We start from the raw sequence: 25099 nt of genomic DNA on the forward strand, positions 1-25099 counted from the left end.
TGCATGGAGACTCACGGAACACGCAACATGAGGAACTTCGGACGGAACTTTCTGCTTTTATCGTTCGCCTTACTTGCTTCTGGTAAATTAAAAGTAAAATCCACATTTCGCATATTGGGATTGTTATTTATTGATGTTTTTTTTTTTTTTTTGTTATCTCTCCCCCCCCAAAAAAACCCAAATAGCTCAAGTGCCAAAGGAATGTTCGGCACCGCCGGAGTACCCGAACATCCGACTGGACAAGAGGTTCACGGGCATGCAGAAGTTCTCCAGCGGGGAGAAGGTGTACTATAACTGCGCAGAGGACTTCTCTGGCAGAGGGAGCCGAGCTGCGCAGTGCGCCGCGGGGAGATGGAGCCAGCTGACCCTGAAGTGCGAGAGTAAGTGTTGTGTTGGCTGTCCAGCTCCGCAATACTCTGGTTACGAGTTGTTGATGTCGGTGATGTATTCTCAGGGTTAAGTTGAAATAGTTTTTAAAATGACCAAATAGCCCCCTAGCGGCCATTGTGGGAAACTACATGTCGTTTCAACAAACTTATTGTGATATTGTCTGAATGCCGAGCAAGGTACACGCATAAATGTATTCATGCACTTTATTTATGTAGATTTTTGAACAATTGCACAATTAAATCAAAGCTCATGAACCCAATGGAATAATTTGCACCGTTATCAATCCTATGTAGCCTACATGGTATATTAAAGGAGCTATTGGTTACTGTAACTGTTCCTTCCGTTCTGTCCGGCTATCTTTAAACGTTCAACTATTGGATAACATTAATATCTAAAAATCCCTGATGCTGTCTTCCCTTTGCTTTTTATTTATAGTATTTAACTAACTTTGTGGTGGGCGTTACTGTGGGACTGTATCTGATGTCTGACAGCAGGATTCACTTTTCTGAACTTGTTTATTTTAATGTACTTGTTGGTGCTGATAGCGCTGAAAGAAGAAGAAAAAAAAGGAAGTCTGCATCTTTATCAAAAAGATGTCTCTTTTATTTTAGGAGGTAGTGTGAAGTAGTTTCTCTCTCTTTACTTTAACATTAGGAAATTAGTTTAGCCTTTCATGTATTTATTTTCATATTCCGTGTTTGGTAACGTGGTAATCTAAGACAAGCGCAACCTACTTGAAAATACAAGCTCATCTCCGTAGACTCATACACAAACTAATGCATACATGCTTTGAATCCATGGATGAGACTAAATGATGTGACTTTAGAGGTCAGACACATCTGTGTAGAGTTGAAATAACCTCAAACCTGACGTATGCTGTCATGTGGTCTTCAACCCTTCAAGCACATACCCAACCAACATGTTGTTAGACAATGCATTCCCATTAAACCCACTGAGGTTGGCACATGTGCGTTCCAGCAGCTTCTGTGGTTTGTTTTTCAACATGGTGAAATAAAAGCGTCTGCATTGTTTTTTTGTTTTTTTAATTCCGTCTGGCAAATTGTGGTCCACCCTCGTTTCCTGTTGCGATTGTTGATTTACAATCTCATTTCCAACAGAGAAATCATGTGGCAACGCCGGGGAGCTGCCGAATGGGGAGTTCCAGTATGAAGGGAATGCAATCCTCGGGGAGAGAGTTTATGCGATATGCAATGAGGGGTAAGGTGAAGGCCAAAGGAAACACTTTGAAACGCTGTCCGAATAATCTCTGGATTTGTGACTTGTTTATCTGCATGTTGACAGATACACTCTGAAGGGATTCCACTACTTGACCTGCAAGAGGTCTGGCTGGTCCGGTGAAGTCCCGTCTTGTGTAGGTGAGCAACAGGGCGTCCTCACAAACCCATCAAACCTCTTCACACACTGTGGTCGCTCCACCTTAGAGGTGATCTCAGGTGTTGCGTTCACTGTCAACCGTCTGACTGTGACGCACAACTAAGGTGTTCTATGTAATCCCTTAGGGCGAGACACTCTCTTTTAACAAAGGGGGGGTGTAAGTATTCAAGTTGTGTGGCAATATCTATTAGTTAAAATGTTCATTATTGTCTTGCATTTTACTCTATCGATCTCAATGGGATTATTTTTCTTCAAACTTTGAGCCATAAATCTCCACTTCAGTAGCCAAACTTCCCAGTTTAATTCATATGCAGTTCATTATGAAGGTTGTTACAGAGGGGTTAGTTCATATATCATTCATAGCCTGATTTATAGAACTTTTAGTCCTAAAAACATGGCCAGAATATGATTAGCAATGACAGTCAAATGTTTTTACTGTGGGAATATTAGATGTATTTGTATCACTCTAAATAACAAGTCAACGAAATGAGAATTTTTAAGCCAATGTTCAGAATTCTGTTCTGGAATTTACGCACATTAGTACTTATTTGATCATTTATATACACATTTTCAGAACACTCACCTTGGTGTCTCCTGTTAATTTCAACATGTTTTCCATTATGCCAATAAAGTTGGGAAAATGATGAAAGTCATATACAGCGGGCATATTTTGGGATTTCATCTGTTGTCCAGGGATTAATCCTACGAGCACATTTTGCTCTGATCATATAGGAATTGTGGTGGTAAGTAAAAAGTGAGTAGTGAGTTGCAGATTGAGTCTTTTATCAGACACAAGACAAACAATGTGACTCTCTTCAGAGGGAGAGGCCACCTGCTCCCCTCCTGCAGTGGCCAACTCTACGAACAGTACTGGAGCGGTTTCTGTATTCCGAGTGGGAGACCACGTGACCTTCACCTGCAGTCGGGGTTTCCATATGGATGGAGCTCGGCAGATCGCTTGTGGACCTGCGGCCCTGTGGCAACCTCTGCCTCCTCGATGCCTGCCTTCCTCCGAGAAAAAGGGTGAGTTAGCCAGTGGTGTTTTATTTAAAAGGTGTTAAAACATTAGTTTACCCAGACTGTCCTCTGTTTAGTGGTGGGGTGCGGCGTGCCAGTCACCCCACAGGGCTCTAACGCCAACCTCGTGATGACCTCTGTCACCTCTGGAACCAAAGTCTATTATGAGTGTGCCGTGGGATACGTTCCCTCAGGCGGCAGCAGGTATCGCAGGTGTGTCGAGGGGAAGTGGACGCCGCTGCTGCTAAAATGCGAACGTGAGAGCTTTTTATGATCCTTCTCAGTCCTTTTTTAAAAGTTGTATTCATGCTTTTCTATTCTAAATGTCCAAACTCTTTGAATTCAATGTTAAATTGCACGTGCGTTCAGACATGACCAAAGAACAATATTTGATTAGTCGGCTGAAAGTTATTGCTAACAATATATTACACAAGCCAGAATGACTTGTTCTAACTTGACCTGTTTCCTGCTTTAAAGGAAAGCTATGTGGCTCAGCAGGAGAGATTATGAATGGGCTGTTCAGCTACACCGGGGTGCAGTTTGGAGACACGGCTACAGCCGTCTGTGATGCGGGGTAAGGAGCTAGAGATGGAATTGGACTAGAACAGACGTTTGGCTGTTTGCTTTGGTCATTTAAAAATGGAGCACAGCACTGCAAAGACCATAGAAGTATAATGAGTGAGCTCGCTTCAACGTTCAGTTCTGCTTAATAACAGTCCACATAAATAGTTTTTTTTAATGACTTATTTTATGACAAACTATGACTTTTAATGACTTATTTTATGACACACTGACTCTTTTAATGAACTTTTTTGACTTGCTGTACGAGGGCTTTTTATGGCTTAATGACTTTTGCGACTTACTGTACAATGACTTATGACTTTTTTATGACTTTTTTTCAATGTGACATACTGTGGTGATTTTAGGACTTTTTGACGAGCTATACTTTAGTATAGTATACTCAAGCTGTGTGACTTTTTCAAGCTATGATTTAGTGCTTTTTCTTTATTGACCATAGACGCCCAATACGTTGGCCTGCTACAACGCTATACATAAAAACGGTCGCTGAGACTTAGCAGGATGGTCAATGTTTCATACGTACCATGTTGATTTAAATGGGAAGTTCAGTTTTTTTTTTTTTTTTTTTTTCCAACTAAAAGATTTTGCATTATCCATCTCAAACTCTTAATATATTGTTTCCCATTAGGCATCTTCTTGTAGGACGGGCAACCAGAAACTGCCTGAGTAGCGGCTGGGACGGACGTGTTCCTGCCTGTGAAGGTGCAGTGACCTCATTTCTTATGTGGCCTTTTGCGTTTCCATCATCATCATCATCATCATCCGTGCCAACACTGCTCTATCTCTTCCAGCTGTGGTCTGTGCAGAGCTTCCAGGAGCGACGAATGCAGAGATAAAAGAGCTTCAGGAGGAGCCACCGTACGTGTACAGGACTGTGCTCACCTATCATTGTCACGTGGGAACCCTTATTGGACCAAGGAACATCTGGTGCACAGAAGATGGGACATGGAGTCATCCTGCTCCTAAATGCAAAGGTAAGGACACTAATGGAAACGGCTCATTTTTATAAATATTTATCGTGTTTGATATGACTATAAACTGAGTTGTTTCCTCACAGAAATAACATGTCAAGCGCCAAAGGTGGCCAACGCCTACTGGATGGGAGGTCAGTCCCTGTATAAAGTCAGGGAAACTATATCAATAGAGTGTAACTGGGGCTTCACAAAGAGCGGCCCGAGTACGGTTTCATGTGGCGCTGATGGCCGATGGTCACCTGGCCTCCCGAAATGTACACGTAAGTGATCGATTGCTTAATTACAAGTTGCATCATATTCTTAGTTTTGCAATACTTTTAATTAAGATCACTTTTTTTATTTCAGCACGTCGCACCTACTGGAGGGGCTACTGAGTTACCTGAAAAGACAGTTTTCAATCCAACCAGACTGTTCACCAGCAGTCAGTGGAGGACTGAATGGTCTCTTAAGCTTCGTCTTTCTTCTATAAGTAGACCATAATACACCTGTAATAATGCACGAATGGATATATTTTCTTACTTGCTCATAATGTTTGTATAAACTCATTATACAGACATTAAAATATGTTTGAAATGAAGCTGAAGTACAGTATGTTTATTTCAATAAGTGTCTTGGGCAGTAACGAGTACAAACCGGTTTCATTCACCTCTGTACATAGCTTCTTTTTTTTTTTTTTTAAACAGTTGATAATGTTATGTATCATCTCTAGACTAAACGGTGAGTGAGCATTTCATGAACAAACAAGCTACAAGAAAATAAGAACACCAATTCCATTCATTTAAAAAGACAATACAAAATCCAGACATTTCTTTACATGAGCAATAACAATTCAAGTGCAAATATCATTATCAACTCTATGATACATCATAGCAAACTCTCGTTAAAAGGCAACAATAAAAATAAAATGGAAAAAAACGTATCGGGTTGCAGGAAAGAAGCTGATTCTGGTGGGACGTGGGCTGAGGGGCCCCACTGGGATGCTGCCTGGGCCCACTGGGATTCTGGCAGGTAGTTCATGGACATATTGACCTGACGTGTTCTTCGTGGCCCAGCATCGCCCTGGTTTGACAATGTGGTCAAAATCCCTTTTGTCATCCTAAAGTTTGGGCAGCCTACTTAATAGAGTTAGATGTCATATCCTGAACCACTTATATTTACACAAGTGGGCCCCCTGAACACTGTGTTGAGATTATCATCATGCAGCCATCTATACCAATTTGACTGACGTGGTGGTGCTAAGGATTTAGGAATACTGGGACTAAGCAATAGTCCAGACACATAGAGAAATATTTATTCCCTTTCTTGCTGAGCGTCCTTCTGGAGTTTCTAGGCTAGAGGACGGCCAAGCACATGACCCCCACCCCACTCATTTAAACTATCTTGTAATTGGTGAGTTTAAGAGGCGCTGTAGTCGGGTTGTTACGGGATCGCCATTTCCAGTAATTTTGAAACCTGTCCAGACGAGAGCGGTATTGATCTCATCCGATTCCCGGCAAGAAAGCAGATTAAGTGTATTTCCCCAAAATGTCAAGCAATTCCTTTTTTATCTACTTGGGAGATCCTAAGATGGAGCATAGTGAAAGATTTTAAAATAATTTTACCCTGTTTTGGTCGCTGTTTTGAAATCACAATTTTTTTTTTTACACCAAATATTCAGTTTTTATTACATTTGACACTTTACTTTTTTTATTTTATTTCTCTGAATACGAGCAGTTACACATTGCAACCTAAACATCTTCTGCCCATAGTGACCGATAAATATTTAATACAATGAGTCTCAACAAGAATGCAGCCTAAATCACATTTCACAAGCTTTGTTGTGGGTCACAAGAGGGTGCAACCAAAAATTAAGATGTTTTCATTCATTGCACGTTGTACTTAAGGGTATAGGATGACTGGCTCTAAATTTAGTGCACAAAACAAAGTGACCCGTCCTTTTTGGACGGTCTTTGGAAGAGCTGTCTTCATTGGGACAGAACAAAAAGAAGTGGGGCGTTGAAGGGAGTACTGGGCGTCTTTGGATTTGAGAGGGGCGGGACGGGCAGAAAACAATTTTAGGGAGGTCCTGCGTACGAAATTTAGGATTAAAAGAATTCAACCCTCGTCTAATTAATTTTCATTATTTACAAGAATGAAATAAAAACACGATAAAACTGGTAGTCCACAGACTGGCGATGTGACATTATCAACTTACTGCGTGTACGAACTAAGTATTTCAGACATGGAGCTTCCTTAGTTTCAAACCTATTGGTGTGTCGAGTACATCAGAAAGACGATATGAGATTGAAGAATTAAAGTGACCTTTTTAAAAAGAAGCAGCAAACATAATGTCCCTTGAAGACATTTCTCTTTCTCTCGCTCTTTCTCTCCGAGACATGTTCCACTAGACATCACGTTATCTCATTTCTGTGGCTCTCAATTATTAGTTTGTTATTAATCTCCAAAATGTCCACTATGTTCCTGGAATGATGAACCACCTATTCGTATTTGTAAAGGGCGACAGGAAATTATCTGAAGGTTTGGAAAACGCTGATCCGGTCTAGACGGACAGAACAAGATGAACTGTTTTAACAGTAAAACCCTTGGAAACCGCTCTAAGAGCTCAAATATAGGAAGGCTTTGAATGACCGGGAACGTCGCCGTGACACGGATTTAACAGCCGCTCCTCCTCGAGGACGGCGCTCAGACACTGAAGATGAAACTAGGGTTACGCAACACTTACACAACACTTACAGTCATACTTAATGGTAGGAGTTGGAGCTCAGACCGCTCATTGAAGCAAATACAATAACTAGCTATCAAGCTCAAACCGCGCACACAAAGCGTCAATCCTACTGTCTGAAACGGGCGTTTCTATTGACTTCTGTGGTTTCATTGCACAACAGAAACCAACCCCACTCACATACTCTACATACCCATTAAATGCTTGAGTTTGGGATTGCAGACCTGCGCTGAATGGAGATTGACAAAAACAAATAATACCTAAAACAAAAAATGTCATTATTTCTCAGGTCTGCATAGTGTTTATTGTCAAAGCCTATGGAAAATAAGAGAGGGGTAAACATACTAGTATGTTTGTGTTTAAGTCCTGTGAGAGTTGTGGGACGGCCTGGAGGTGGAGGGGGGTGGGGGTCACAATCCCGCGCTTGTGACCAAGCTTTACTTGTACGGTCGCAGAAACGCGGACACTTTGCTGCTGATGAGGCGGATGAAGGAGCGAGGAAGCATCTCGTTGGACTCCCGAGTGGTGTACTTAAAGTAGTTGTTTGGGTGAGCCAGCACGTCAAAAAGAGTCTTAATCAGTTTTTTATCCTGGGGGGGGAAGAACAGCCGGGTGTAAATGCGACACATACATGCATATTTTCATTAATAATCCTTTGAAGCTATTGCACAATGCTGGAAAACTACTATGAGAAAACATTAGCAGAAAATCTCCGTATTTTCTGACTCATGCAAGTACTAATATATTTGTTAGCGACAGCTTTGTTTGGCCTAAAATCATCGGAAGGTGCAGCATGTGGTTGAACTGAGTCACCTCTTCCAGGTTATCTTGAGTATCAACAACAAATGATGTCAGACAAACAGTCAGAAGTAGATCTGCTCACCTTGAGGATTTCTTGATGGTTTTCTGAGGAGTAGAGTCTTCCATCTCGCACTATGTCCTCTACGAGCTGCTCATAGTCCTCTGAATGCATAAACACACAAGATATAATTACTTCTAGTCACAACAGGGAATTCGGGTCAGTTCACCGAAGTTACGTTAACATATTTCCCCTCTAGTGTATGTCTAGAAATGAAGATCATTTTGGTCCAACTCTGAGATTTGTTTACCTCCGTCCCAATACAATGCAAGGGACAGAATCTAGTTTGTGGTGCTAACAGGAAATGTTTGCGGCAACATCTTTTTCCTGGAGTAGAACACACTCTCCGTAATGGTCTACTTTGGTAGAAACTAGGTCCAATGGAAGAGGGCCACTGATTATTCAGAGTAACCAGGACAGTGTTTCAGGGAAGATGGGAGGCTTTGTCAGTGTTTGAGGAAATGCATTTCTTCCCTCCTGCATTTTAATTATTTGTATTTTATACTTTACATGTCAGTCATGCTATATTATGTCATAGATAGCTAGAATTATCAATCTGCCAACCAGACAGGTTGTATTTTACGTCCATGTCTGTCCAAAATGTCATCACTATCCTATTATAAATTTGTATGAAATTGTCATAATTAGCATATCATTTCTTGAGGATGAATTGATTAGAATTTGGTCGTCGAAGGTCACCGACTTCACGAAGCACGTTTTTGTTCATAACTCGAGTCCAAGTGGACGTTTGACCGCCGGCATTTTGTTAAATTTCACATTCACGACAATGTCACGCACAGACGGACGACGTAGATAGCAAACACACAGCCTGTGTAACAAACGAGAACGTTACGCACCATCATAAGTAACATAGGGGATCTGAAAGCCTCTGGCGCTGTTTGCTTCATTGGACTTGAAGTTGATCCAGAGGCGCCTGGAGCGAGCGGTGAAGGCGATGGGCCGCTCGTACGTCTGGCACGTCTCGTAGGTGGTGATGGATGTAGCCGACCCTTGTAGAGGCGCAAACAAGACAATGGTGACTAATCAGGTTTGTATGGTGCAATTATATACAGTATGAATGCTCAATTCTATTGAAATGTCAACAGGAGCGAGAGAGACACTCACAGTTCTTCCTCATAACGAGCACATCGCCGCACTCGTCCTCCGAGGGCAAGAAAATCTCCGGCACTACAATTAGGATTTTGCGCTTGCTGGGTGGGTTGATGTTCCAAATACACTCAACATTCGCAGGGTAATTGCCAGGATAGTTGGGGGACTCGATGTAACCCATGAATTCGCCCATCTCGCCGCCACATTGCCTGTCTAGAAGCACAGCACAAACAACACAAATTAGGTTCCAGCTCATGTTTAAGAAAACTAAAAACACAAAACATTTCATTTTCATACTCACTCTTGCACTGCGAGACACTTGTGGCACCATCGAAATCAGTGGTGGTGTTCCCAGGGCAGGTAATACAGTAGTTCTGTCTGAACTCGGTCTGATACGTCCCCAATGGGCAGCGGATACATCGGTGTACTGTGGTGTTGTAGTAATGACCTGGAGAACACTGAACTGCAGGGCAGAAATGTATATATATATATATACATATATTAATTGAGGAAGGTTTTGCAGAAATATTTGAGTATATTTTCCTTCTTTGACTGTATGAAAGCAGCACACGCTGACCTTTGACTTCACAGTCATGGAAGGAGCTGGCCCCCTCCCGCTTGGTGCCCAGTCCTCCTCCACACGGGAAGCACAGGGTCCGTCCCAAGTCTGGTTGGTAGGAGCCCTGAGGGCACGACTGGCAAGGTTTGAACCCATCGTTGGAGAAGGACCCCGTTGCACACTGGCCTGGATTTGATTGGTAGCGCATTGGAGAGATGGTTTATTAAGTAGGAATACATCATAGCTATCAGAAACACATGTTTAACATTGTTAAACAAGAACTAGGCTACCTGCACAGGAGGAGATGTTTCGTGCCCCGACAGGCCCGTGGCCGTCACTGCCGGGGCAGAGGTCACAGCCCAGCTGCCCCTCCTTCTCCTGGAAAGTGCCAGGTGGACACTGGACACAGCGCTCCTGCTCCCCATGGTAGTAAGACCCCGACAAGCATCTGACTGAGAGAATATCCACAACAGCTCTGGTCAGAGAGGACTCGCGTCAGTAGATTTAAATCAGTAAAAAAAAGCCCAAAAACTGAGCACACGTAATCTACCTTCACAAAGCTCATGATGTCCCTTTTTGTTAACAAAAATGTTTAAATTAAATCATTAGTATTACAGGGTTCATACACATTTTAACCAATGGATTTCCATGACTTTAAACCAAATTTCCATGTCCAAACATTTTGTGAAATCTTGGTGTAAACATGAAAAAGTGAGAAAATGTAGTATTTAAACTAACAATGAGATTTCCAAAGCATAAAGTAAACCTTAAATGACACAAATGAATGAGACAATAGTTTGATTAAAAGAATATACATTTATATAGATAGAGATATTATGCCAGCTTATATTTTGAACATCTTTCTTTTAAAAGCATATTAATTATTTCAAACTCAGCGTAAATGAACGTCATGAACATATGAATATAACACATTTCCATGACTTTTCCAAAACTTTTGGAATTTTATTTTTTTCAAGGACTTTTCCAGGCCTGGAAATAACCATTTTAAAATGTATGGATTTTCCAGGTTTTCCATGACTGTAAGAACCTTGTATTACGAATGAATGTAATAATGTTTCTTAATTATATAAAATATAGAAATTATTTTCTGTCCTCCCTATATTATAATAGAGGCCTTTATGGATGCATGATTGTATTGGACTGTAAAGCTGTACCTAATAAAGTGGACACTGTTTACTTCCCCTCACAAGACCTTGTATTGCAGGTTTTGACAGCATATGACAGCATATGACAGCATATGACACATCATATGGCGCAAGACGACATTAACATCACATCCCAGTAAAATAGCTCAGCCAACACTCCCAGTCCAGCTCTCCAGTCTTACCACATCGGCCGCTGTCCCTCTCCCAGCCCGGGCCGCAGTTCTCGTGACTGGGAGCCGCCTGGGGAAGTTTCTGGGCCACCTCGTATTCCAGACCAGCGACTCGGATCAGGAAGCGCTCCTGGTTGATGGACTTCTTCAGAGCCTTGATGTACGTCTTCACCTGCTTCTCCATGCGCTGTCTCAGGCAGCTGAGATTGCAACTCCCTGTTCGTGGTCAAATGAAACACATTTGTTTGATCCTATTGGACTGCAACTAATGATTACTTTCAGTATGGATTAATATGCTGACTAATCAAATCGTGGACAAAACATCAATCATTGTTTGGTTTGTAAAAACTAGTGAGGAATGCAGTCAGAATTACCCAGAGCACAAAGCAACAGATTCATAATACACAATTGTTTTGTACAACTAACATCACAACTATATAAAATAGATTCAAGTTAATAAAATAGCCGATTCCTTTTCTGTCATTCAACAAATTGTTTCAGCTGTACTATTTTAACGTTTTTGTGTGACAGTACTTCCGTAAATGTGCGTCACTGACTGTATATCAGGTTGCAAGCTTTGACTAAAGATAAATAATCTGTTGGCGGTCCAGTAAACTCCTCACGAGGTCGACACACAGACAGGAACTGATGACTGACCTGTCGTGTCTCCAGGTTTGACCTCAGCTTCCAGCTCCAGAGTAATGCGCGTCACCTCTTTGTTGGAGGGGTTGCGAGCACGTCGCCCTTTAGCTTTCTTAGAGGAGTCACATTTGAGGTTAACGAACGTCACCAGGCAGTTGCTGCAGGGCTGCCCCCCTCCTGTGAACGACAACAGGGTATCAGAATTATCAATACATAATAATTCATGTTGATTCATGTTGATTCATGTTGGAGACGTCTATAATTTCGGATTATTTTCTCCATTAATTGACTAATTGTTTGTCTATAAAATGACTGAAACAGTCTAAAGCCCCAAAATATAAATTGTATATGACAAAAAAAATATTACTGATTTTTGCTTGAAAAATTATTTAAAAAAATGATTAATTATACCCAAAAATGCATTTGAAATGAATCAGCCAATTGCTTCAGCTCTTAATTATACTGTGCACCCCTTTAAATGTCTACACATATCAGCATATCTATACAGCAGCACACACCAGGTCCAAGTGTCCGTCCTCTGTCCTCCGTCCTGCCGGTCAGCTTCGGGTGCAGGTGACATTTGGCGTTTTTAATCTTGAAAGAAGCCGTCTGCTTCACAGGAGGGGTCAAAGCCTCTACAGACAAACACAGCACAGTGGGTAGGAGGCAGCACACAGCGGCATCACACTGCCGCCACAGCAAAGAAAGACTGATCGTTAAAAGGCGTGATTATAGGAATCAGGAGGGGAGCGAACCTATGCAGCTCTGACTATTGCTGGAGTTGTGCCTGGACAGGGACTTCCCTCTGAAGATGGGGATCCCACAGCTGACTGAGTAGCTGTTATCAGACTCTGCAAAACGTCACACACACAAACAAAATAAGTCTTGAGAATGCTTAATAAAAAACTGCATCTGTTTTGTGAATGCACGCTCACAGCGGGTGACATACCTGCCAGATAGTGAGCCTTAGAGGCACAGGTCAGAGAGCAGCTCTCCTTCTTGCCCGTCTTGCTGCAGGTCAGTGTGGCCTTGGGTGCCACCAGACCAACAGGACATTTCATCAACTCTGAGGGGAAATAAAACCCACAGAGAATCACACACTGTAGGCAAAGAAAGCGAAGAGAGTGAGAGATATTTCTCCAGGCATTTGTATGAGGAAAATCCTGTGAGTGTGTGTTCGTGAATTGACCACAGGGGGGCAGTGCTGCTACATACCAACACAGTCTTTCCTGTTCCAGTGCAGCTTGTACCCTGGTGGACAGGTACACTCATAACTCCCCAGAGTGTTGATGCAGCCATATTTACACCCTCCATGGTTTATGCTGCACTCATCAATATCTGGGAATAAATAGGTTAACGTTAAGACTTTTACAAAAGTTTTACCAGGACAAATTGTACACACGTACTTTAAAACACAAAAGGAGGAAAAGGCTCTTCTTTATAAATTCAGAAACAATGTGGACGCATAACTGGCCCATTGAGAAACAGCACAGATGTGAATGAGGAGGTCGGGTCACTTCATCCTGTCAAGAGTCACATTCTAGTGAGATTAATGTGCTTGCGTGTAAACAGTTCGTTTTGGTGTTGCCCACACTCGACTTCATGCTCAACACTTCTTGACGAAATATGGTAAACAGTAAAGTACAATCCGGGATACAGATGCAGGCCGGCTGCCATCGAGCGCCAGACAGGAAATGAGTTTAGCGGATAGAGCTGCGGACGAGCGCCGGAGACACGGGGAAAGAGACGGAGATGACGCCGGTGATTGATGATCTTGCCCTGCTGACGTGAAACGCTCTTTCTCGTCTTATTCAATTATTTAGTCTGGGTGAAAACAGTCTGAAGAAGCTGATGATGATGACTTCATCAACGGCAATGTGTCGCTATAGCTGCTTGGAAATGCTGTGAGAGGTGCGCTGCTCATCCTCTGCATCAAAGCGCTCAATTTAAAAAGGACAAAGAGCTCTAATGAATATCTGATGGAAGCGCCGCTCATCTGCCAGCAACTGTTATTTTGACTTCTTTGTTCCTCGCATACTTGAAACCAAATACATGTATTCTGACCTTCCTCCAAAGTGTTTTTCTTTGCGTGCTCTTACAGAACAGAGCAGAGATGAGCGGCGGAAAGAAAAACAAAAAAAGACAAACTGACAGTTAGACTCAACAATGGCTTTGTGTAATTTGAGAGGAATTTCGGGACGGTTTGGAGAGTTCATGGAAATCTTGCACATCCTCGCATTTTAATCACTTTTGTGCGCTGAATCATCAACATCAGAAACTCCTAGTCCAAACATCGTAACGCGAGTATTTAAGAGGAATTTCCCTAAACGCAGTCTGGACAGCTTCAGTATTTTCAAAAATGTACTGATAAGAGATCAACTTCACCGTTCAGGGGGATTAAATTCATGCTTTCTCTTCAATCTAAATACATTTCTCAGCACCAGCAGAAAGACCCTCTGTTGAGCAATGCTGGTTGGCTCAGATGAGGTAAATTAAATAATAATTACAAAGTATTTAGTCCCAACTGCTTCGAGTCTAACTATGTTCCTACCGGTTCAGCAAAAATGAGCGGATTGTTTTGCTAGCTGAGAGGGAGAATGGCTGGATATAATCTCACTTGGGAGGAATGTTGACAGGCCCCGGCACAATGCTCGACAGCAGGTCACTGACCTAATTGGGTTTGTTTAGGGTGAGTCTATTGTTAAACACTGAGCACAGCTTTCTGGATTGTTTGGCAGTTATATTCCGGTTGATGAAACCACACGTGGAATAACATAACCTTGGTTGTGGCCAGGAGCGAAAAAAGTACAACAGGGAGCGCCATAAATCTCTGGGGTTATCTAACAGTTCTGACAGCGCCGATGAAAAGCGAGAGGAAATCATTCATCACCTTCTCTCTCAACAATGGTATCGGGAGTCACTTACGCCTGACCACCTTCTCTCCATTCAGCAGCTCACTGTGGCCTGATCACAGTCCATCATGTTAGTAAAAGCCCTACAAATCCAATTCTGGTGCTTTTGACAGCTCATACAGCCTCCTGTGGGAGATTGTGTGTGTGTGTGTGTGTGTGTGTGTGTGTGTGTAATTCAACCATATATACAGGAGTGGATGATATGAAAGCAACCCTTTACAATATAACACAACATCTCAGCAGCATTATGACCATCGCTCAGAGTGTCAACTGAGCATTATTGGAGCTTAGAAAGGAGGTTTGGTGGGACACTTTAATGGATTGCATGATACTAATACAGATCTTCCACCTCCAGCATGTGAAACGGTTAATACCATTATATTATTTTATATTCATATTATTTATATCCACATTCCTGTCATGTGGATTGACTATGTTGTACATCTATTATATTGTTTATTCCTTACTCTATTGCCCTTCTATTGCCTCCCTCATCTGGTTTCTTCCATTTTTTTTTCAACCCCTTAAAGACTTTTTTCTTCTCCGATGGTCCAAGGGCAGAGGATGTCCTTTGTATGTGGCTCTTGCATAGTAAGAAACAAACATTTTCAAGGCATGTTTACCTTTAGTAGACATGCAGAGTAACAGAGGTAAAACATGCAACGGTCCTCAATTCGGCATGTTGCATTAAGATAGTTCCATCTCTTTCTCTTTAAAGGGGTGTAACTAACTACACTGTTGTGTTTGTGCAGACTTCATGATATCGTACATCTACATGTTAACGCTCTCTAGTCTCATTCCTTATTCTACATTCTGTTGCAACATTCCTGATCAGTCGACCTGTCAAACTACAGACAAAAAAAAAAAATGGACAAATCACTGCAAAGCTATGTATTTCAAGTGCATATGCTGTCTCTTTTCGTCTCTCCCAGAACTACTGCGAGGCCCTGAGGCGCTGGAGACAGCAGCCGATTCTTACTGGTGATACACACTTCATCAAAGGGCCGCCGCAACACCCTGATGTGCTCTGGCGGGCCTCTTGCTGCCTGCAAGGCAGATCTGACGCGCCCCCACACACCTCCTTCTCACACCAAAGGCTGTGTCTGCTATCTATTCCACACCAGAGTACTGTAGGTACCTGCTAATGTTTAATGAACATGGTCATACTCCATCTTCATGTAACTACAGCACAAATCACCAACATTTCACGTTGCTGCCAAGTGCAGAAAAAGTTCTTAGATTCATTTCCTGCCTTGCAGGCACCACCTGTTTCCGCTCATTTTAAATCGATTTAAAAATCTACTTTCAGAGACTTGAAACTGGCTTGAGAAAGATAAGATGTAGTTATTGTACAAGACCGCAGTTGCATGCAGAGACCATGCAGATTCAGATGGTGAAAAATGTAACAGTAAAAATAAACATCAATACAAATCTTTAAGTATGAATGGCTTGCTGTTAGGAAGGCAACTCAAAATTGTCAGATGATGGAATTACCTCAATTAAAGTGACCAAATGTCTACTTTGATGAATTACTTTTCAAGATGTATCAAGTTGACAAATGATGTTGAGTTTCATACATTATCTAACAAGACTAAGCAGCTAGCGGCTCTGTGAGCTCCATGCTAACACCAGCATGCTAACATGCTGATGTTTAGCAGGTATTTTGTTCTGTGTTTAATGTTCATCTTATTACAACACGCTAGCATAATTAGCACTGAACACAGTTGAGATATTTGGCATTAGGACATATTGGAAAAGTAAAGGGTTAGTATGGATGTGTGTCCACAATTTTCTGGTAATTAATAGAACAGTTGTTGAGAAATTTCCCTCAAAGCCACAAATATCAATCTCATGTTGGCGCTTGAGGAAAAGTCAAGGGATCATCAAAGTCTTCAGGATTCATCCTCTGGAGACCACGACTTTCTGTATAAAGTTCCCTGGCAGTTAATCCTTTAGTTTTTTTTATATTTCCATCTCGAACAAAAGACCATCTGACTGACAGAACCAAGTTGCTAGCATGGCTAAAAACAACCAATGGCTGAAAAGTAGGATACCAAACTAAAGGAGTATGCTTTGGAAATAAATCAGCAGTCTCAAAATGCATTCATTAATCAGCAACAACTATCTGTTCCGTTACTATAGACCGCATGTTGCAGGCTTTAAGCGCTCGGTAGAAACTTAAATGAACAATAACAGTCTATTGAAAGTGTAGTTATGTTTTGTTCCTGCCAAACATCAGAGCAACCAATGGAGGGTTAGCAAAGAGGTGCAGGATGCAGAGGCAGAGCGAAGGGCAGGAGATGCTGGCTCACCCCCACAGTGCGCCAGGCCGTACAGGACGTGGCCTTTATGACAGAGGCACTGGAAACTTCCGGCAGAGTTGACACAGAAGTGGTCACAGGCGCGATCAAAAGAGCACTCGTCGATATCTGCAGAGAGAGAAAGACATGTCGTTAGAAACCTCTCAAAACGGTTCAACAAAATCACATAAAAGATCTTCAAACGGCACTTTTTTCTTCCGTCCTATTGTCATGCATTGAAATGGGTCAAAACACACGTTGCAACAACAAAAAAGCATCCTTTGAAAGCAAGACGTCTTCCGTTTGGTACTCGGTGAAGTGGTTGACCTCCTGCTGTCATTCAGTTTTCCATTTTGATGTACTGAAATGGAATTCTTGAAGTATTTTTGAAATAACAAGCAACAACAGCAGGAGTGAGAAGAACTTCTGCTCTCTGCTTAATAATAGGAGCTGAAGGGCCGTTTTCTCCTCTCATAGAACCTGCCAATCATTTTCCCCGTTCTCCTCTTAACCATACCGTAGGTTAGAATCACCAAAATGGTACGTCTCTTTCATTGGTTCTGAGGACATATGGATTTCATGTGTTTAAAATCCTTAGTATTTAAATACATATCAGATGCAGATAGGAAGAGGTCTGCTTTTACTGTCTTTGGTTCTTCTGACCCAGTCAGCCTCATCAAACCCCCAAATCCACATAGCAAGAGCTCTTTCCTGCCTGTCAGTAAAGCCTCAACGTCTTTTAGTCTTTCATATAGCCTCCCTGTCTCATCTTTTTGAGATTCTCTGCTTTCTTACACATGCATACTGACAAGTCGCTTACATTGTCATGGGCTCAAAGACCAGACGGATTGATACATGAAGCTACAGGAGACGGATGATATTTGGTTTTATTACGATCAAGGTTGCCTTTAATGTCAGCAGAAATCTGAGTCAAGCCCAGGCAGCACATGCAGGGAGAAAATGGGGACGTGCAACAATTTTGCTGGATGTCTACTGTAATTGACTAATTTAAGAACGGTTCCCAGGATTTTCCCAGGAATAACCTGCTTTCATCCACATTATCTGAACCTCCTCTGGGTTATGAGGCAGCGCCAGCCACCATTAAACAGTCGACGCAGGTATTTCACTGCAATTACAGGCGTTTGGTTAAATAATGGGTTACCTTGAAGAAGACAAAAAGACAGACGGATAAACGTCTGCACAAATCTTGCATAGAATTGCACATAATATTCACATAGTCACGTCATGCTGGGCATATTCCTTCATGTATACAGCTAAACTCGATGCAGACCATTCAGGTTTATATATGTCGAGCATGAGTTCTGAGGTTAAGAGCACATTAAGTGATCAGTGTATAAACAAGCTGTGTAGGAGATCTGCAGGTTGATGTTCAAATGTTTAAAAAAAAGTTAGAACCTGATGCACTGGTTCTATATGTGAAAATATAAAGTTCTCACAAATAAAGATGAAAATGTTTCTCGTACAGCCCTCGCTGTTTGTCCCCAGGAGGTTCCTGACAGCAGTGGTAGAGGAGAGCAGCATGGGTTTGCACGCGCTGTATGAGGCATTGCAAAAGTGATAGTTTTCTGGCATATTGAGCATAAACCTTGCTCAGCAAACTTTTAAGTGACGAGTTGAGAAAACCTCCGGGAAACGGGCGTGGTCACTCAGTTTACCCTCAAAATGTTTTTGCACAGTAAGTGCAAAAGCAACTTATCATTATATCGTTTTGTGCTGCGCTGCACCACAAAAGGAGATGTGTGAAGACATCTGGGACTCCTACAGTACAACCCTTATTTATCAGGCAGCTAAAGGGAAGTATGCGGCGGAGGTGATGTACGTATGTGCACGGGAACATAGAGAGTTTCCATCAATTATTATCTCTATTAATCTGCCCACTCATTGCCCAGCTCACATCTGTGTGTCAGAACTCAATGCTTCACTTTCACCTCCATCCTGGCTCAGTCCTGCATTCTAAAAAGGAGACAAATGAGGTTGACTGTAACAGCGAAAAGGTCACTGTTGTTTATACGGAACAGATAAAGAGCTCTATCAAAATGTTCCTTCTGGCAAAAAACATGGCATCTGAATCTCCCCGAGTGGCCTCATGTGGATTAGGAGCGAGAAGGAGATTGTTGAAGGAGGAGGAATGCTGACGGAGGCTCAGCAGACATGCCCCATCCTGATTTATGGGCCATGGTCCACTGACAGCAGGGAAACACCATGACTGTTTAAACCAAGATAAACCCAGAGTTCAGCTTACACATCTCAACACCTCGTGGAGACAGCAAATGTCTATTTAAGTGTCACAGAAAGCCCTCACCACCAAGCCCTTATTAACAACACTGTAGTACTGTACCATTTGCACAGATTTCATGTGGAGTGTAGTCAACTGTGAGAAAAGGGTTATCTTGAATTGAGCTTGGAGACATACATTTGATTTAAAGTTAAACCATGCGTTAAAAACTGGCAGGGATAGTCTCATTAAAGACACTAAAACACAGTTCAATGAAAGGTTAGTACAGTCAGGTAACAATTTGTAGAGTTTTACATATCTCTGCTTGTCTTTGGCAGATTTTTTATTCATACATTTCAGGGATTTACAATATAACTGAAATTTGTTGCAGAAAGTATTAAAAGTGAGTTTCCAACTATTTCCAACTCACATGTCAAGGTCCCTTAACACCACAATCATCCTCGTTTGTAAATTCATTGTTCATGAAAAAAGATTCTATCGCATTGCATTTTAGGAAATACAATGTTTTTTTTTAGCTTTCCATGGTAGGGACTAAAAGCCAGGATAGCTCGGCCCCTGCTGCTCTGCTTCTGACCAATCTTCTTTCTTTTTTTTTTACAATATTATGTAAAACACTACAATAACTTTATGGAAGTGCAATACTAAATCCATACAGTGCCTCTTTAATCCCAGAATCTAATACCAACACCAGGGGGTAAACCACCAAGAATCAGGGGAGAAATCATTAAGATAAAAGTTGACGCTTTATCGAGAGGCCCTCTGCTTTTATTTGGCCTGGCTCTCGTTCCAGGGGTGAGAAAAATGAAAAGAATGAATGGCGAGGATAAGCGGCAGACAGTAGTGTGGAGTGTGTGTTAGCCTGGCAACACCTCACTCAACAAGAGGTGAGCTTTATCGCAGCCCTTCTCTCCAGACAAAACACACAGCACCAAACAAGGACAACACTGTTCCAAAGTTGCCCCTGTGCACCCAAACAGCACATGACAGAGTGGGTTAAGGCACCGCGCCACGGAAAACAAACTGTGATTTACATTCCTACATGCACGGACCACATTTTCGCAGTTATCTGTGCTATTACGGCAAAATAAACTTTTGCATTGTTTTGCTCTGCATACAGAGAGAAAGGCGTCCCACCAAAAATAGATTTGAAGTGACAAGAAAGTGGCTGCGAAGCCCATGTGACACGTAAGATGTTTGTGATTCAGTGCAGCCATTCTAAACCCATTGCCATGACATTGATGTGTACCAGGCTGGATATTGATCGACCACATCAATAAAGAAAGGAGAATTAAAAAATAGCATGTCATCTGTTTTTCCACTCGGAGAGAGAGGCTGAGCACCACAGTTGAAGCCCGCCTGTCTTCTTTCACCAGATGTTTCTGTCGGGGCTCGATTCATCCAGGAACCAGGGGTTTTAGAGTTGGAGCACTAATTCCCCACACCTGGGTTCGGCCACGGCAAATTCTTTATTTGTTCTGCAGCTAGTCCCCCCCCAGCTCCTGCTGAGCGATGGCTACCACCAACTATCACAGACAAACAAGTCAGAGAGGCCTGGTTTGGCTTCTCTGTGGGCTGGAGGGAGCACATTTATGTGCTATTTGGATGACATTCTTGGTTCACCATTCTTGGTAATCAATGCAAAAATCCCGATGTTTAAGAAAGATGGTGCTTGGGTCGGGGTCTACAGAAAACTTTGTTGGGGAAAAACAGGTCCAAAAAGGGCTACGTACCTTGACAAGTTCTCTCATTGGTCAGCAGCTTGTAGCCTTTCTTGCAGCTGCACTCAAAGCTGCCCACTGTGTTTCGGCACACATGATCACACCCTCCATTGTTAAGACGGCACTCATCGATGTCTGCGAACAGAAAATCATCAACAGTGGATACATCAAATCACCCATCACAGAAGAAAAGTAGAGAAAATAGCAAAAAAAATGACGCATCCAGCTGTTACAAAGCAACAACATTCTTCATTTGGAGTTGTGTTTCTGGCCACCTGATGAGCGTGAATCCAATATTCACTTTCTTTTAGCACTGTTGTTGATCTGCACCAACTCCTGAGAAAAGTATCTGCTAAATGCTCCACGAGGTCCAGAAAGCTGGTCGCTAACTTTGCTGCTGGGCAGGTAACGTACAGTTGGGGTTTTCAAGCTCCTGATTCTCTGCGAGTGTCATCTACAAGAAGCCATGTGATCTGTTGTTGATATAAATATACTAAAGATTATAGGAGTTCAGGAAAAGTTGTTAAATCTGAACAGCGAGGAGGAGATATAAGAACAAAAGGCAGCTTAGCTAATGGTGCAGAACTATTCCAAAATAGGATGAATATGTCCGTGACAGTCTCGTGGAAACTGGAAATAAGCTTCAGGGATTTCCTTACTGGCCCTCAGAAGGGCTAAAATCAGTTTGTTTGTGGCTGTAATGGGACCCAGCTCTCTCACAGCGAAGCCCCGCGGCAGAGAACTCTCAATCATCATTGTCCACCTCCCTCCAGTTACTCTGCTCTTCATTTCTGGAGCCAATACCCAATCAATATATCATGTATTCATCCCCCGCTTTTGATGGTGCTCTGCCTTGTTTGGCAGCGGCTCTGATTAATTCTGAATCATCATCGCTAATGAGGCGTCTGTCTCTTGAGGGAGTCTTCATCATCTGGTTGAAATAAATGCATCTGAAAAGGAATAAAATCATCCCTTCCTTGCTCCATCTTTGTCTCAGTTCTACAGAAGTCCCCGTTTCCCCCGTTGTGCCAGATCTGCCTGGGTTTGTTTTCTTCTTAAAACCGTACTAATATAATATGTACTTTTATCAGAGTTGTTAGCGTAACATTATGCGCCGTACAAGGTTGATAGATTTCTCTCCCGGCTTTCCTGGAAACTTAGATTGTCCTCATTCTCTCCAAAGTCGTCTAACTCTGACAATCAGGAGTGCCTTTTATTTTATTTATTCTACAGATATAATTATCAATTGCACCCTTAAGTGTGAAGGCAATTTTGTTTTGACACAAAAAAAACATTGCTCCTGTAGGAAGGTTGCTTGAGTTACTGGGTGCCAGCCACCCAGAAAGGAGGATGATGGTTATGTTGCGGAAAAAAACTGTCAAGAAAATAGGTGGCATCACAAAATGTTCCTGGAAATATGCAGCAGAAAAGCACAAAAGAAGTGTAAGATTGGTGCCACCAGTAAGGATACAGACATCGACAGAGCGCCGGTGGCTGCTAAACAATGTAGATAATGTAGTCTGTGCAGAGAAAACCCAACTAGCGTAAATTAATTGATCATTCCTGTGAGCTCCAGGCGCCGAGAGGAGCTGCAGTGTACCTGGCAACATGACAAGCGGCAGAATCATTTGGTGACAGCTGGACAGGTGTTGCTTTACCTTTGCAGGTCTTGCGGTCCGGCTGCAGAGTGAAGCCAACGGGACAGCTGCAGCGGACTCCAGTCACTGAATCGTGACATGTGCTATCACAGCCACCATTGTTCACTGCGCAGGTCTCTGCAGGGAAACAGGCACTCGCAGTCAGACAAACCCCCAGAAGAGAAATACAACGTACATGCTATATTGACCTACTTATTTCCCCCCACATCAAAACAGCAAATATGCATAACGGTATTATAGCAAGCATTTAAAAAGGCACACTATTACATTCCGCATTGCTTTTTTTTGTGTCAAACAGTCAAACAATAAGAAGCAGAGCAGGCGGTCAGGAGGAAATAGGAATGAAGGAAACAAGGGAAGTGAAAATTAATGCAGCAGCTGGATGAGATTTAGAGGAAAGGAATTGAGAAGATGCTTGTGAATAATGAAAGGAGACAGTCATAAGGAAATATTAGATCCAACGCAGCCAGATATGGGGTTTCACACATGTTCTATATGTGTTGTAAAGTGTGTGTGTTGGCTCCTCTTTGGTCAATTAGCATTACGACCTCCAAAAGTCCTCTGTCCTGCAGGGCATCTGTCTTCCCTCCATCATGACGGCAGAGGTTTGAGTTCCAAGACAGATGTGACAAAACTGCCACTTTTTCCTGATTTTTGACAAAAACCTTCCAGGCATTTTGGGGATAAAAAAGCAATTTCAGCTCTTCCTTACCCCGCCCCGCGTTGGCAAGACTGCTTTGAAAAAAGGGGAGGTAGTCAGTCAAGACCGGCTCGCTGAGGTCTCTTCTCAAGACGGTGACAAATTTCACTGAGACTTTCATTTTAAGCAACAGCACAGGATACATTTGTTCTCACATAAAGGAGACTGTGTGCCTTAATAGTTTCTGGCAGTTTTATAGGAAGTCTCACACACTACAGAAGAAAAAAAAAAACAAGTAAAAAAAAAAGGCTTTTGCGACTCAGAACATCAGTTTAACTTGCTCTAAGGCAACTGGTCAGCCACACAGCACATCTCCTCTCTAATGGGTTGTAGGATGCTGGCTGGCAGCTCTTCTAAAAAGGAGCCAGCACAGCTGGGCCAGTTGAAGGCTTCCCACTGGCAGGGCGATGGCAGCTCACACGTGGCAGTAAAGAGGGAATGCAGCTGCACTGGTTTCTTTTCTTTTTTTAATGGCGAACGAGGATCCCTTTGGGGAAACACCTAATCCTCTGCACTAAAATATAAAGCGGCACTGCCTGCAGCAGCCATAATAAAACTTTGTAAAGCTCTTTCTCTAAATAAAAAAATAAATAAACCGTTGACTGGAATTATGCATCAAAGCCAAACAGGTGCTTACAGTGATGTAATTGTGTGTTTTATAGTCGTTACATAGACAACAGCTCAAAACAGTTTAGTGGACGTTGTTGCTTAAGGCGGAACATGATGGATTAATGTACTGTACCAGGACCAGTGAATATTACATTCATTATTAAATATGAAATGAGGTTCACGACCACTTCATGAAAAACTTGTACTGGATTGCAACTCACAATATGAGAGGCGGGTTGTCTTAGATTACGTGACAATTAACTGTATTTGTGACACTTTTCGATGAAGTTTTAATGGATTTGATTTGTCATGATTTATACGAGATATAACTATAAACGTATAACTATTATTATTTTTTCCCTCCAATACGTTAATACGTACGTTTTCCAACTGTTTAAAAGTTAAACTCTACTATAGCTATCAAATGATTTTAACCTGAATTTACACACCTAATAGCAGTGTCTTGATTATAATCAGTAAAGCATGATTCATCTTTTCTAGATTCAACACATTCAGCGGTTTTGCAGTCTTACTTGATAAGACCAGTTGCGTTTGCAGGCTAACGTTAGCAAACACCACATAGACAGGGCCCTGTGTAACTGACATTACTGCTCCCAGCCAGTACCTCAGTCCCACGCCGGGCCCGATAGCGCTGTGGGTTCACATAATTGCAAAGTGTGAGCGGAGACAGTTGGCAGACGAGACGATAAGACGGTGTCGGGACATGCCTCGGTAACGCTTAGTCAGGCAGCCATCTCACCAAACCGTAATGATCATGTGTTAAGAGAGAAAAGAAATATTTCTGACATTATGGTTTCGAGAGACACACGCTCTGGTATGCGTGTGGGTTTGTGTGTTTTGGATTCACACCAGCCGCATCGACAGCGCACCGGGTTGGGACCCGCAATTACTGGAACAGCGGGCAGACTTTTGTAAATATTCTCAGAGATGACGTGTCGGGTGTTTGGTCTAGCGCTGAGCCTCCGCAGTATACGTTTCATACGGAGGGGTTCAGACAGTGTCCATAATCTTTTAACGGAAGCCACAAGATGTCTCGCATCAGGACTGTTTACAAATAGCTTGTCATCAGTCATTTATGACGACCGCGAACAAAATAAGTCAATGGGAGAGTGGATAGCAAAAAGACACCAGACAGAGGTTCTCTGGGTGTTGATCATGGAGAATATATGGCTTTTCTTTCTTTTTTTAAGAGAACAGACTGCGTTTTCTTCACCAAACAGCGAACATGCAGGTAGCGTTTCTCAGAAGGTACAGTTGTTTCTGAGGCGAATGCTCTCTCAATAACAAATAAACCCACTGTTACCCAAGTTTGTTAATGTTCTCTAGAGGTGCAACTGTGAA

At 42.3% G+C, this 25099-nt stretch overlaps 2 protein-coding genes across 2 annotated transcripts in view; one reads left to right on the forward strand and one right to left on the reverse strand.

The window, feature by feature from the left end:
• Positions 1-6750, forward strand: LOC306743798 (complement component receptor 1-like protein). The gene is made up of 11 exons (XM_079226359.1): positions 1-82; positions 186-380; positions 1509-1608; positions 1693-1766; positions 2605-2808; positions 2880-3059; positions 3280-3376; positions 4010-4083; positions 4173-4355; positions 4439-4615; positions 4701-6750. The coding sequence occupies exons 1-11, from the start codon at positions 4-6 to the stop codon at positions 4727-4729; spliced, it is 1392 nt and encodes a 463-aa protein (XP_079082485.1). The 5' UTR covers positions 1-3; the 3' UTR covers positions 4730-6750.
• Positions 6751-6900: 150 nt separating this feature from the next.
• Positions 6901-25099, reverse strand: part of scube3 (signal peptide, CUB domain, EGF-like 3) — a gene marked incomplete at its 5' end in the record, with an annotated part of 67323 nt that continues 49124 nt past the window's right edge. Inside the window, 16 exons of the mRNA XM_079226555.1 lie at positions 6901-7667; positions 7961-8040; positions 8794-8946; positions 9062-9259; positions 9348-9509; positions 9624-9791; positions 9896-10057; positions 10954-11157; positions 11599-11760; positions 12102-12218; positions 12339-12434; positions 12533-12649; positions 12799-12921; positions 16808-16924; positions 20783-20905; positions 22429-22545. Of these exons, the coding sequence (XP_079082681.1) occupies positions 7515-7667; positions 7961-8040; positions 8794-8946; positions 9062-9259; positions 9348-9509; positions 9624-9791; positions 9896-10057; positions 10954-11157; positions 11599-11760; positions 12102-12218; positions 12339-12434; positions 12533-12649; positions 12799-12921; positions 16808-16924; positions 20783-20905; positions 22429-22545 (2252 nt within the window). The 3' untranslated portion in view covers positions 6901-7514. The remainder of the gene's footprint in view (positions 7668-7960; positions 8041-8793; positions 8947-9061; positions 9260-9347; positions 9510-9623; positions 9792-9895; positions 10058-10953; positions 11158-11598; positions 11761-12101; positions 12219-12338; positions 12435-12532; positions 12650-12798; positions 12922-16807; positions 16925-20782; positions 20906-22428; positions 22546-25099) is intronic.

The sequence above is a fragment of the Taurulus bubalis genome (assembly GCF_910589615.1).
Source record: "Taurulus bubalis genome assembly, chromosome: 11".
Taxonomy (NCBI): domain Eukaryota; kingdom Metazoa; phylum Chordata; class Actinopteri; order Perciformes; family Cottidae; genus Taurulus; species Taurulus bubalis.

Bases quoted from the DNA above. Each gene is read 5' to 3' on its own strand.
- LOC306743798 (XM_079226359.1), top strand. From the start codon at position 4: ATGGAGACTCACGGAACACGCAACATGAGGAACTTCGGACGGAACTTT. The intron at 1,609-1,692 runs GTAAGGTGAAGG...GCATGTTGACAG, and splicing joins TATGCGATATGCAATGAGGG to ATACACTCTGAAGGGATTCC. The intron at 4,616-4,700 runs GTAAGTGATCGA...TTTTTATTTCAG, and splicing joins TGGCCTCCCGAAATGTACAC to CACGTCGCACCTACTGGAGG.